The 13,260-nt window shown below is 52.5% G+C and overlaps 4 protein-coding genes across 4 annotated transcripts; all 4 read left to right on the forward strand.

Moving 5' to 3' along the window:
• Window positions 1–398: 398 nt before the first annotated feature.
• On the forward strand, window positions 399–2,101 carry HRT2 (Hairy/enhancer-of-split with YRPW motif protein 2; the record flags this gene model as incomplete). Its single annotated transcript, XM_062909454.1, has 4 exons — window positions 399–420; window positions 482–552; window positions 609–1,700; window positions 1,765–2,101. 4 exons carry the CDS (start codon window positions 399–401, stop codon window positions 1,993–1,995), a joined length of 1,416 nt encoding a protein of 471 aa, XP_062768238.1. The 3' UTR covers window positions 1,996–2,101.
• A 5,323-nt stretch (window positions 2,102–7,424) lies between these two features.
• QC763_204170 (uncharacterized protein) lies at window positions 7,425–7,844 on the forward strand (the record flags this gene model as incomplete). The annotated part of the gene is made up of 1 exon (XM_062909455.1): window positions 7,425–7,844. One exon carries the CDS (start codon window positions 7,425–7,427, stop codon window positions 7,842–7,844), a length of 420 nt encoding a protein of 139 aa, XP_062768239.1.
• A 1,422-nt stretch (window positions 7,845–9,266) lies between these two features.
• QC763_204175 (uncharacterized protein) lies at window positions 9,267–9,788 on the forward strand (the record flags this gene model as incomplete). Its single annotated transcript, XM_062909456.1, has 1 exon — window positions 9,267–9,788. The coding sequence occupies one exon, from the start codon at window positions 9,267–9,269 to the stop codon at window positions 9,786–9,788; it is 522 nt and encodes a 173-aa protein (XP_062768240.1).
• A 1,533-nt stretch (window positions 9,789–11,321) lies between these two features.
• On the forward strand, window positions 11,322–12,756 carry QC763_204180 (uncharacterized protein). The gene is made up of 2 exons (XM_062909457.1): window positions 11,322–11,922; window positions 12,009–12,756. The coding sequence occupies exons 1-2, from the start codon at window positions 11,580–11,582 to the stop codon at window positions 12,218–12,220; spliced, it is 555 nt and encodes a 184-aa protein (XP_062768241.1). The 5' UTR covers window positions 11,322–11,579; the 3' UTR covers window positions 12,221–12,756.
• The last annotated feature ends 504 nt before the right edge of the window (window positions 12,757–13,260 follow it).

Here is a 13,260-nt window from a genome sequence, read left to right on the forward strand (position 1 = left end):
TCCCGATAACAGTTTGGGAAATGTTACGAGTATCTTTTTGTACCACAGACATCACTACACACTACTTGAAATATATCCCATACCATGTTACAACGTATTCTCGCTGTCACAAACTCTGTACAATGATGATCAGGGATATGTATGCCAACAATAAACCCGAGCCCCTGACAGTCATTGTGTGGGGGTGGGGCGGCACCGATGACGGCGCCGAGCGATGCGTGGCCCGATATGGAAACTCCGATAAGAATTTCTACCCCGCCGAGCCCCACCGTTAACACCGGCTCCGAGCCTCCGTTGGACTGGAATCATTTTATTTGTTGCCCGTAGAGGTACTCGCGATCTGGAGGAGAATCATCAAGGAAGGAGTAACGACAGCCCTCATCTTATAGACAGTCAAGATGGATCTAGACCCAAAGATTCGTATGTTGATGCCAAGTGGTTTCCTCAAACGACAACCCCCAAAGCTAATCACAGGTTACAGCGCAATACTCAACTGGCGACCCCAACTCCTTTGGTTGGCAAACCGGAAGAAGAAGATGGCCCATCATCATCGTCAGTAACCACCCCCTTTCTCTCCCAAAACATCCCCTCTGACTCCTCCCCGCCAGACCCAAGCCATAGACGACGCCTACCGCGCAGTAGCCCACTGCCCCGACCCCGAAAAGCAAACCGAAGGTAAGCGCATCGTCGAAGCGCTCACCAAACTTAAATACGAAGTCCAGCACGACCGCGCCCTCACCCCCCTCCCCGACGATGGCTATCCCGATATAGCCACCTACAACGCCGAGCTCGAACAGCTCAACTCCCCAACCTGGCTGAAATCCCCCTGGCTCTACACCGAATGCTACCTCTTCCGGCGCATTGCCACCTCCTTCGCCCTGTCCAGCCACTGGAAAAACTACGATGTATTCGCCCGCCAAAAAACCTCCACCTTCCGCTCCTCCCGCCCCGCCGTCCTCGAGCTCGCCGCCAGATACAAGGACTTGATGTCCCAGCTCCAAAACCACCCCGACCAGCCCCGCGAGGCGCAGGAGTTGCTCTTCGCCGAAATGGCCGAAATCTGCCTCTGGGGCAACGCCACTGACCTATCTCTGCTCACGTCCCTCACGTACGAAGACATCCAAGCCCTCCAAGGGAGCGAAGCCCGCAAGAAGGCAGAGGCCAACATCCTGGTCAACGACCTCCCGTCTTGCTTCGCCCACCTTCTCGAAGCGAAACAATCCGGCAAGAAAGAACGTCGGGTCGACATCGTCCTCGACAATGCTGGCTTTGAGCTGTTTGTTGATCTCGTCTTGGCTGGGTACCTCCTCTCTGCTGGATTGGCCACACATGTCGTCTTACATCCAAAGTCAATCCCCTGGTTTGTCTCGGATGTTTTGCCGTCCGACTTTGCCGCTTTGTTGAACGCGCTGGCGGCGCCGAGGTGGTTTTACGAGACGCCCTCTGGGGAGGAGGAGCTACAAGGGAAGACGCCAGAGAAGTTATCTGACAAGGAGGTGGAGGAGTTGGGGTTCTTGTTCCAGGAGTGGAGCAGGTTCCATGCTGAGGGGCAGTTGGTCTTGAGGCCAAACAGAGTGTGGACCGGACCGGGTAGCTTCTGGAGACTGCCCGAGGAGGCGCCAGAGTTGGTGGAGGACTTGAAGGGGAGCGAGGTGGTGATTTTTAAGGGGGATTTGAACTATAGGAAGCTGGTTGGAGATGTGAGTTTATCTTCATGTTTACTGTTTTCTTCTTTTGCGACCGATGCTAACAGAGACTGTGTAGGCTGCCTGGGATCCTACTACCCCTTTCACAGAAGCCATCGGTCCTCTTGGTCCTGGCTCTGGGCTCAACATCCTCGCTCTGAGAACGTGCAAGGCCGATGTCGTTGTTGGTCTTCCTCCCGGAAAAGACGAGGAGCTCAAGGCGCTCGAGGATGGCGGTGGTGACTCTGGAGCGCGCAAGTGGGCTTGGAACGGAAAGTGGGCTGTTGTCTCCTTCTCCAAGGGGTCATGAGCGGAGGATTTGTCACGGATCTGTCTGTTGATACAGGAAGCAAGGCACCGGTAGCATACTAGAAAGTCAATTTTTGGCAATAGATGAACTAGCTGGTTAACCAAATCGGTGTCCATACTGCGCTATGTATTTGGGTGGGTGGTATGCTAATTAAGTAGCCGCTATACTTGACAATTTTATAGTATTCAGACGCTGGGACTGGAGTAACAATAATGATGTCGGCTCATGCCCGTCGGTGTTCCGTCCAACCATGCTGTGCTACCGACTCATGTTAGCGGCGGTGACACCCGACTACACTCGTTCCCAGCAACTCTTACCTAGTTCTTCCGTCCAAATTGTGTTTTCCCTGGATAACCCGACATATTTGCAAATGCAACCTGGCGCTGATGCTGATGGGTACCATACCCGCACTTCCCAATGTTACCAGAACTCTTTAGCAGCAAAAAAAAATCAAAAATAAAAATAAACAAATGCCCCATGTAACCCCGTTCATATCAGTGTTCTCGTGATGGAAGGAGTCCGTACCCAAGCTCTGCACCGGGCCTCTATCCCGTTTCCAGTTGGTCTTCGACTGTACGTGACTTCGGAGACTTGGCCCTACTCGATGCTCCTGTCTGCTTCTCGCCCTCCTTGTCAACAACATCGTCCTCCTGTTCCTCACAAGAGTCAAACTCCATCTCGGGGTCGGAAACTGTCGCCTGAGAGTCCACATATGTTTTCTCTTCTGGCTCCAATTCCATGTCTGCATCCTCTTCTGGTTCGTACCCCACAAGGCTTCTACCGTTGATGCCCCTCTGCGCCCTGATGACGCTGGCCCGGAGCTCGGCATCTGTCGTTTCCTCTGGTTGTTTGTGTAGCCTCGGCGTCAACGTCCATCTCGTCCTCGCTGGAGCTGCCGTCTTTGTCCTCCGAACCGTCCTCGCTGTCATACAAGTCCAGATCAAACTCAGTGTCGGTCATCGAATCCTCGGGGTAATCATCCGGCAGAGTCTGGCTCGAACCGACATCAACGTCTTTAAGCCCCTCGCCAGAGCCATTCTGCCTCCAACACCCAGCCCCTTGATCATAAACCGGAATTGCTACCTATTTGTTAGCCTCTCCCATCGTTCAGCAAACACCCCCACCCAAGTCAAACTTACTCCGCCCAAACCCAGTACACTTCGAACAAGGAAGATGCGCACAAGTCCTCCAATACATTGACACCGACCTTCTACTGCCCCTCTTTTCTTCCTTGCCCCTTTCCTCCGTCCCCCTCGGACCCAAACTCGCACCCCTCCTCCTAACTGACTCAAAACTCTGCCTCAGCACAACCTGCCTACAAAAAGTATCCCAATTCGGGCCCTTCTTACAAGAACAACACTTCCAGTACCTCCCCAACCTCTCATAATCCCTACATTCCTCCTTTGGACACTTCCAATCCACATTCTGTATCTTCCCGCGTTTCTTGTACACCTTTTCCCCCTCCTTTGAATTGCGGCAGAATTTGCCCAGAGGTTTTTTGGTGGTCGGGTCGCGGGGGGCGAGAGGACAGAAAACTTTCAGCTTTCCGTGGTGGCCGCATTTTTTGTGGCGGTAATAGACTTTGTGGCACATCTTGGGGGGTTTCTGGACGGATACCCAGGCTCCGTGAGGTGTGGGAGAGTATTTGCATCTGTTGTTATGATTGTGTCGGTGTGGGGGTGGTCGTGAAAAAGCCGTTCTTCGTGGGGGGTTGGAAGGGTTGGCAGATGGGAAAAAGAAGAAAAAAGATGTGTCTGAATAAAGAACGAGGGAAGATAAGACACTGTCTTTGGCTTGTGTATCCTGCTTAGAAGAAATTGGGTAAGATTGCTGCTTCGGCCCAAGACAAAAATAGCACTGTATATGTTGAAATATCTACTATTATTGGTGCAAGAGAAGATGGAGATACCTTGGAGAGATGTGATTGCAAAGAAGAAACTGACTTCGCAGTTGGAAAGACAATCTCTGCTTTGGCACGCAAGTGAAACCCAATTCAATTTGCAGGAACCATCCTTCTGACGCCCCAACAATGAGGGAAAGAGCGGCCCCGGATGAGGCACCCAGTATCCACCCTCATTGGCGCTAGGGAACGAAAAGTCGGAGTTGTCCCACGCCATTTCCATTCTACTATGGGGTGAATGGATGTTTGGGTCATTAACGCCATGGTCATAATACGTAGCCGCGATCGAAGCCACCAACTGGTAAGGATAGGACGTTTTGCCTTGCTCACGTGGATGGATACGAGCGTTGGCTGTTTACTAGCATGGATACTGGTCATGAATTTAGCCCTTTTTCCCTTTTCTCAACGGTGGAGGCTATTGCCACTTACATTTACAATTGTCTAGGCAAGAGAGAGAGATCATGGAACATGTCATGAGGATGGAAGAACAGTTTGATGTCGACGACAAAACATGTCCAAGAGATACGATAATAAGATGAAAGAGAAAAGGAAAGGAAAGAAAAGAAAAGAATCATCTGAAAAACAAAGGGCCCTGGCCTGACACTGAAAAAGGGAGGCAACCAACTAGCCAGCATCTCCCTGGCCCAGGTCAAGCTTTGTTTGATCTTCCCGTTCTGCTCTTCCCCTTCACTCTCCAACCAGCTAAACCATCAATGACATCAACATCATGAATCCAACCCCCGTCTCTCACAGACGGAATCTCGCCAAGCAGTGGCATACCTAGACCATGGTCTGATTTTCAAAAAGCCTCCTTCCTATCCTGATAAGATCCGCTTAAGCTTTCATGTCCGCCGCCGCAACACCAGGTGGGAGTCAAGGGGGTAGCGTGGTTGATAGTTCCTCCACCTTAACACCTCACCACGGGTCACGTCCACATGTCTGTGTGAAGTGATAGCACAAAGCTGAGCCATGCTGTGCCACGGGACTTTTGGCAAGCCCTCTTCTCCATACGGAATTCAACTGGCGCACGCCATCTGCCGCCTTCCCCGGCACATCAAAAAATCCATGGTAAATATCCCACCTGGAAGCCCACTGTCTCACAGGGATTGTGATATCCAGTCGGGTTTTTGCCTTCGGAGGAGGAGGTGGCTGGGTTGGGATTCGCTACACTTACGGAGTACTACTTTGTCGTTATCAATCAGTCACCCACAACATATGTTGTATGCAGTGTCGATCTCGATAGGGCCAGGGGTGCCCAGCAGCCGATCCCCCTTTAGTGCTGATCATGGATCTTGACGCGGGCTCTAGTCCCAAACCGGCAAAGTGTAAACCCCACAGAAGCACTGCTTCTGCATTTTCGAAGCACTGGCACTGGCAACCGGAGGTGGCTGTGTTGACTTGAAGCTTTATGCCTCCCCTCATCGTCAGCACCAACCCCAGCCTGCGAAGTAGCAATCGATGACGTTCATCAACATGATACTTTTTTTCCCGCAAAGAGGCTCGAGACATTGACGCCTCACAGCCTCAGGAGCGCATGGTTTGGACCATGTCCCTGTCCCTGTCCAAATGGTCGCGACGAGACATCTTCTCCGCCTTTTGCCCATCCATCGTACTTTGGTAAATAGTGGCGGTGCACAGCAGGCTCTGCTTCAAACAGGTCTGCACCTGAGCCTTTTTTGCTGCAGTCCCTGTGTCGCGTGTCGCATGTCGGATATCTTGCAGGTCTCAGTCGGGGGTTTGGGTTGGTAGGCATATCGAGATTTCTGGCATGCGGAGGCGGAGCTGTCTTGGAGCATGTGTCAACCCTAGTTCTCCTGAGCCTTGTGCGTGTGAGCAAAACAAGACGATAGAAACCAAATAATCGGATGCTCGGCGAAGTCCTCTTCAGCTGTGGGTAGCTTCGTGCGAGTATCGGGCCTGGGATTGTCGTTCAAAAATACCCGAGGCGGCGCAAGGTCCCGACCGTTCGGAGCTGTGTGCCGGAGCTGCGGAGCTATACCAGCTGCTTCTTGGAGCTATCGGGTCCGCGCCGAGACCAACTGCAACTCAACCCGGCGCCCTGATTGGAGCAACCCTTGTCTCAAGAGATCTCCCTCTGCCGATGACAAGCTTTTGTTCGCAAATCTGTAAATCGACGTTCCTGACAATACTTCACCCCGTGGACCAGCGCTTGTCTGTCTCAGCTTTGTGTCACGCTTGTCTCGAGCCCGCTTCCAGCACTGGCCACGTTTTCTGTACAACTCCGTCTACCACAATCCTCCATGAAGCCGGGACTCGTCTTTGCGCACGGGTGGCATAGGCGCCACGTGCGTTCACCGGCTGTAAGAAGCGTGCTGCTCGTGGTAGTTGATGACTTGGGGTTGAACAATGCCGTAGATGGCTGCCAATAATTGGGACCCAGACTGCTGACGCGACAGATTGGGCCCCTCATGGCGGCCATACTTCCTCATTCTGTTTGGGGCATGTACACCGTCTTGACCTGTTGGTCACTTTCTGGGAATACTGTTCCACTTGTCAACTCCAATGGCGCGAGAGGTACTCAGCCTCACGGGGTAGGGCATCAAGACGGCAAACTCATGAGCAGTCAACGTCATCCTCACCTATCGATGCCTCCATCGAGAGTCCTATATAAGACGCAGGTCGTCCTCCCTGTCGAGGTCGATGTGATCTGCATCAGCATCACCAGCTTCCCAAGTCGCCTTTGTATCCTCGTTCGCCTCCATCCGCATCGATCCTTCAAACAAACATCATCAACACATCCACCACGAGATCAACGGCGGCCCACCTGAAATTCCCACTTAGGGCTAGAATCAGTTCGACTCCGCTCATTACCAACCAACTCAGGGCTAGACTGAACTGTTGCCTTCTGAACCTCTCTTCTCTTTGAAGGCTTTGGTAAGATACTCTGTCAATAGAGATCTAGCGGCCGAGCTTTCTCCAAGTCGGTGGCGGACAACAAGAAACCATATTGACTGAGACCTTGTCTACAGCTTAGGCTCTTTACTTCGAGTTCAACAAAGCCCCCTGTGACAACGTGGATATTGACTGGCTGGGCCACCGGCTTCACTCAAGCCTTGAGACAATTGTGCAACCATCAACCACTTGGGTGCCAATTTAGCAACGAAGATCACAACTTCAGCGAAAACGCCATATCAAAACCGCCTCCGTATCCGCTGCACAGCAAATACAGTATCAGTTCGAATCTCCACACAATCTCGCCAACAGTCTCCGACTTGTCTCTCAATCCCACAAAGCCAACTTGGCTGACTGAAAGCTCCCTCTGGCGAACGCTGCTTTCCGAGACAATTGCCTGATATTCCCTTTCCCAGCAACAAGTCTCAACATTCTGAAACGGGTTTGAAAACGCACACCCGAGATCTCTGTCCAGTTAAACCACTCTCGGCTCCATTGACTTCAAAGGAGGTTTGGATACGAGATACCAAATCAGCTCAGGACAGGCTCAGTAAAAACAGGCGCAATCCGTGTTTCGGCATCACCAAACGCAAAAAACCAGCAAACCACAGACAAGATGTGTACTTACTTCTATCTCCATCACCACCACATGCCACCCTGCACCCGCAACATCGACATGGTGGTACACTACAGCTTCTGCCCCAACTCCACCATCGACAGTGCAGGTGCTCAGCAGCCGTGCGACAGCCCGCATTTTGACAACACCCAGAGCGTCGACTACAACGATCCCTGCGCCTCCGGTGGATGTCTCGTTTCGGCCGACTGCACCTCGGGCGGCTGCCGTCTCGAGCAACTCAACGGCCGTTGGGTATGCTGCCAGTGCAACGGCCGCGGCAATGAGTATCGCTGGTGTCGCCACCGCATGCGCAGCAGCCCAGATACCTTTTGCTACCACGTTTGCTGTAGTGGGTGCAAGGCCGATAACAAGTCATCATCGTCGTCGAGTTCCAGCTCCAAACGCAAGGGTGCTAAGTAGGTCGGTGATAAAACTGAAGGACAGGGGCAAATTAGAACGTTGTCATGACGATATGAAAAGATGAAAAGATTTGGGTAGCCGAAGGATTTTGGAAGACTGGAAGGAAGAGCAGAGGGGAAGATCAGGTCAACCTTCACAACTCCGGATGAACCTCTGCGATAAACCCAAAGAGACCTCACCCGGCCCGACTTGACGGTGTCACCGCCGACATCTGTTTCTTCTTTCCGTCCCCTACCCGTTCTTGTTTCTGAAGACCGCTTGGGAGCGACAAATGGCGGCCGATGGAAATGTTGGGGCACGCGTGACGCGTGGAGGGCCCCGAACGAGGGGCCAATGTGAATGACCGATCATGAGATTTGGGCGCTAGGTTTTGACACGATTATTTTTCTTTTCTTTTGATGGATCTCGTATGAGCTGGCCGGCCGGTGTGGACTAACGGCAACCTGGCATCTGTAACCATCTCGGTGTTGTCGCGTGTTGATAGGCGAAGGTGCCCTAAACCCACCCACCATTGAGACCTCAACCGGCCAGTGCTGTAGGGAACTTCTCAACACCCCTTCGGCAAGATTTGTGTATCTTTATCTTTCTTCGTGTAACAATAGCGGGCCGGATCTCCCCTTGAGGAAGGCCCAAGTTAATGACTGCGATCAAGCGATGAGGCTTTTGGTGTTTCACAGATCCTGCTGGTATTCTCGCTCGCGTTGGTTGCCCGAACCGACAGGTGAAGCTGCTTGATTCGATGGAGCAGAGATAGATTGAAACCAGGAAGATTACTTGGTCAGATCTGTTGACCCAACTGGTCAGTTCAATCCTCTAGCTCCATGCGGTATCCAAACGAGCTTCCGGTTTCTGCAGCCATGCTGCTGGTATCGAGGGTGGGTGGCCCGTTTGGAAGGCCACCCCCACCCTAATGACCACAGGTATTGACATCTTGCTTGAATATTGAATGATAATAGTGACTGATTAGTATCCCAAAAGGGCCGGCCGTCCTGGGTGACTTCTTTGCCATGGAGTCCTACACCCGGTCCAGAGGCATCAACACAGCGCATAGACACACGGGAGGCCACCAGAGAAGTCGTTCGGAATGAAAACCAGATTCAGTAACTTTGGAAGAAACGATACAATGACTAGTTTCGTTTCGAAGAACGCTATAAAGAAGATGGAGAGCGTCCGCCGCTTGGTGGTTGAAGTCACGAGGAGTATGGCGTGAGCGTCCTCTGATAAGCAAGCAGCAGCCCTGGTAAGAGAAGTTGACACCCCTGAGGCACTCTTTCGGTGCCTGGGATGCATTCTGTGGCCTCGAATATGGCACTAACGATCCAGGTCTCAAGCCGAATTCAAAAAGGAGCGATCCACAAGCCCCCTCCCTTCCCCAGCAGACACGACTCCAGACTCGACGACGTAGGGATCCGCGGCTGCGAAATGTGTCATCGAGTAGCCTATGCCTTGCCGTGTGAGCACGTCAAGACGCAGATAGTCTACTGTGCCAATGCAATCCTCGAAAATAGTGCCGATGGGGGTGAAGTCCAGGGCAGCTCTGCGGCCCGATCTTCCTCGTCATCCGCAAAGCCGAAACACAAGAAAAAGCCAGTTTCTGAGCCCTCGAGGTCCGATAGGAAGAACCAAGGCTCGGGGTCGCCGAAAGCCATGTCGTACAAGCAACCCTGCGCCAACTTGACAATCCAGTCCTTGCCATACCCGATGCCGCCGTCTTTCGCAGAAAACCCCGACTTCTTCACGTCATCCCTGCCATCCCCCAACTGCCCACTGTCTGATTGCCCATTCGGAATGAAAGGCCGGTGTTGGACCTGTTGTTGGTGCGGGAAAGGCGAGAATAGAACTGGACGTTGTGGGTGCGTGATGCTTGTCGAGGGGAATATGTTGCGATGTGAACACTTGTGTTGTAAGGAGTGTGAACCGACTAGCATAAGAGACAGTGTGTAGGACTGAGCAGGGAATCTGCATCAGGAAACCGGCGAGGCTTTCCTCATGTCTATGGATTCGTTGGATCGGGATAAAATGGTACGATGTGTGCATGGTAACGACAGCAGATTCCCTCCTTGCTTCTCAGCCGGCTTGTCATGAAATAGCAGGTGACCCATGTCTCTCGCGTCATGTATTCCAGTTCAGCCCGTTCATTTTCCGAGGAGACGGGTATCGAGAGGGCGTCTTCCGACCTAGCCAGGGAAGGGTCTAGGGGATATTTGAACAAACCCAACTGTTTGTAACGTTGCTTTCCTGCCAGATCCTTTCAGCTGTTGGAAAGCCTATGTGTTGAACATGTCAACGACTCAACTTTGACTTGACGCAATCGTGGTTCAAGCGTGACAGACATCCGGATTCCGATCGAACACCTTGCAGCTGATGGCTTCGTGAAACTTGCAATCGGAAGATATTACCCTCTCCGACACAGATCAGATCAACGTGGCGCGCGGCCTCGGATCAGGCATGATGCACATGGACGATAGTCTCGTCTCACCACTTGCCCACCATAAGCACTTCTCGAAGATCTAGGGACTTTGGTGCGTGTCTACGCTGCATGCGCGGAATCATGAAATCTCTCCGCTGCAAGACATGGCTGGTTGAGAGATGCCCCCACGACGCTTCCCACCCACAATGTGACTGTGATGACGCTGCAGATAGTGCCAGGCTGCCAATGACACCATCTAACAGGCTGGCCGATGAGTTAAATCTCGATAAAGATCGGAAACAGGATGTGTGATGTTCACGCCTAGCTGCAACCATGCGCTATGCGTGTAATATGCAGCCTGCACTATCCAGGGCATCCAGAAATTGGCCAAGGGGGGGGGGGGTAGTAACAGGCAGAGTGTGATCGATAACCCAGCTGGACCCCTATGAAGTCTCGATGACCGAGGTTGTGCGAAAATGAAGAACTGCGTTGAAATCTCGAAGAGATCGAACCTTTGACCCCGTATCCAGGATGCAATGGCAAAGTGCCTGGCAACATACAATCGATTACCAGGAGCCTGGTCGTTGGGTCAGATCGGGCAGCCGGGGGCAGGGGTTTCAGCACACACTGTGCAACGGTAGACATTGGTTGCTGTTCTGATTGGTTGGTAGCCCTGTACGAAGGAAGTAAGACGAAGCGCCGCAACTTCACACCTCCGGAGACAGGCCCGGAGACGAATAGAACGCTACAGGCTGGACAGATCACGGATGATTGTCAGGCTCCCTGTGGGTGCATTCGTATCGGGAATGGGAGTTCTGAAGGTAATTTGAAGAGACAGCTGGCCACCACACAGTCTTCTTTTCTTTTTTCCAGAACAAGGAGGGTTGTCATGCTCACGATCGCGGCACCCTCATGAGGCGTCAAGACTTTCAAAGCCAGATCGTGGTGGCGGTCTCGCAGTGCAGAATCATCTGCATGACTGGAAGTCACAAGGAAGGCGGCCAATAGATGGGCCTTGTCGAGTATCCTGAAGAACTAAACAGTCTCGAGATGGTGTCCATGACAGTCTGGGGGGTGCCGAAGGTCTTCGGGATAGGGAAAGGTATAAGATGACGGATACCGGCATCTCTTCCTCATGAGTGTAGGCGTCTACAAACCGAGATTTGTATCCTGAGTGACCACCTGTCAGCCTAGACACAACATCTCGTGGGCACGGGACAGAGCGGCTCAGTCGAAGACACACCTTTCACACTCAACTCCCTCACAAGCCCTCTCTTGATTTGAATCTCAAAGCACCTCTCCTGCTCCCACGCCCAATATCCACCATGTGCCACGGACATCCGCATATCCACGGCTGTGGCCACCAATCCATGACTTGGCATTACTGCCCGTCAGCCCTGATCGACCTTGAGACGGGGTACGAGACAGCGTGCTCCAATGTCACCTTTGCTGCTCCCCAGCCATCCAATGCCGCCTGTGTGCTGATCAATTGCGATTACCGCAGTGGGGGCACAGGGTGGACGTGCTGCAACTGCGGAGGGCGTAACACCAGCGGGTGGTGCAAGAACATGTCACCCAATCCCAAATGGGAGAAGAACACGATCACCAACGAATGGGAATGGATCGAGACCTGTGACCACGGGTGTTGTCGGAATTGTGCCAAAGACTGTACGTTCTGACCCCCTCCTGATAACCCCCCCGGATTCCACTGTTCCATGGCCAAGCCCCAGGTGTGGTTCCTGACACGCACCTAGCCTCGAGCAACTACGGCGAGCCCAGCCGCAAAGACGGGAAGAGAAGTAAGGATTCTCGAAAACACCGCCACCGAACACAAGGAGAAGCCGGGTCTTCTTCGGCAGCTGATCCCATGGCCTCGTACAACATCACGCTGGACTACAGCAGCAAAGAGTCGAGGGGATTGTCCCGGAAAGAGGGAAAGTCGTCCTCGGGGCACAAGAAGAAATAGGCGAAGATCCGTGGCGAAAAGCGGAAGGCAAGAGGCGAAAGGCGAGTGTTAAATTCCTGTACCATGTGTTTATAAGAACATGTATATTTGTACCATAGCAACTTGGGCTCTCAACGGGTCCAAGCACGGCGGTGTTTTTTAGAGCATTTTCATGGCACATAGCTAGGCATGGGAAACAGGATAGGGACAGGAAGCAGAAAAAGATCAAGGGCTTACATGATGGAGCATGGAGTCTGGCGGTGACCTGCACAGAAACGAGGCGGGATTAGTGTGTTCGTTCTTGGCTTGCTGTTTTGGAGTTTTGAATTAATCGAGGGCCGGTTCCTTTGTGCGTTGGGGCGGCCGGCAAAGACTGACGGAGGTCAAATCATCGATAAAAGGCTGAGGTGGAAATATAATGAACGAAGAGATGACTTGATTCTTGGTGACTCATGTGTTTGTTCCAATGGCAGGTGATTACTGTTGGTGACTCTGAAAACAGTTGGCTGGCTCATGCCAGTAAAAGATGGCCGGCCAGGTGTAGGTAAGATTTGAAGAAGGAGCGGTCTGCCATCTGTTGATATATGGGCAGAGCGAGTGGTGGGTAATAAAAGACCGAGGGAAGGACCTCTGGAGGGTCTGGGTCCCGTCTGGATGGGCTTAGGTGGGCGGGCAGCTGAGAAGGCATTCCAAGATGGGTGGTATATAATGCGTACTATACAGCCGACGGTTTTCGGCATGTTGTGCTTCGTGTGCAACTGGAAATAGAACGGTGAACACCCACAATCTAGCTACCAAGATCGAACCAACCCTGTCTCGGGTCAGGCATCCCTGCATGGGCATGGAGCGACTTGTGGCACATTGCTCTGAGATTGTGAATCGACGTCGCCGAAGAGATCGGTGTTGAGTGCCGTCATTTCACTGTGATGCCATGGGAAATGAGCCGACTTTATGGACGAGCTTGTGGCGGGTGTGGTTAACGACTGGCCACGGAAGGGTCTAGATTTGCTCGGCCAGCTGCATACCTACCTGAGCCAACCAGCTTTAACGGGATTGGGCCC

Source organism: Podospora pseudopauciseta, assembly GCF_035222475.1.
Source record: "Podospora pseudopauciseta strain CBS 411.78 chromosome 2 map unlocalized CBS411.78m_2, whole genome shotgun sequence".
In the NCBI taxonomy this organism is placed as follows: Eukaryota; Fungi; Ascomycota; class Sordariomycetes; order Sordariales; family Podosporaceae; genus Podospora; species Podospora pseudopauciseta.

Coding starts and splice junctions, on each gene's coding strand:
- QC763_204180 (XM_062909457.1), top strand. CDS start 11,580: ATGTGCCACGGACATCCGCATATCCACGGCTGTGGCCACCAATCCATG. Junction 11,923..12,008: donor TCGGAATTGTGCCAAAGACT/GTACGTTCTGAC, acceptor ACACGCACCTAG/CCTCGAGCAACTACGGCGAG.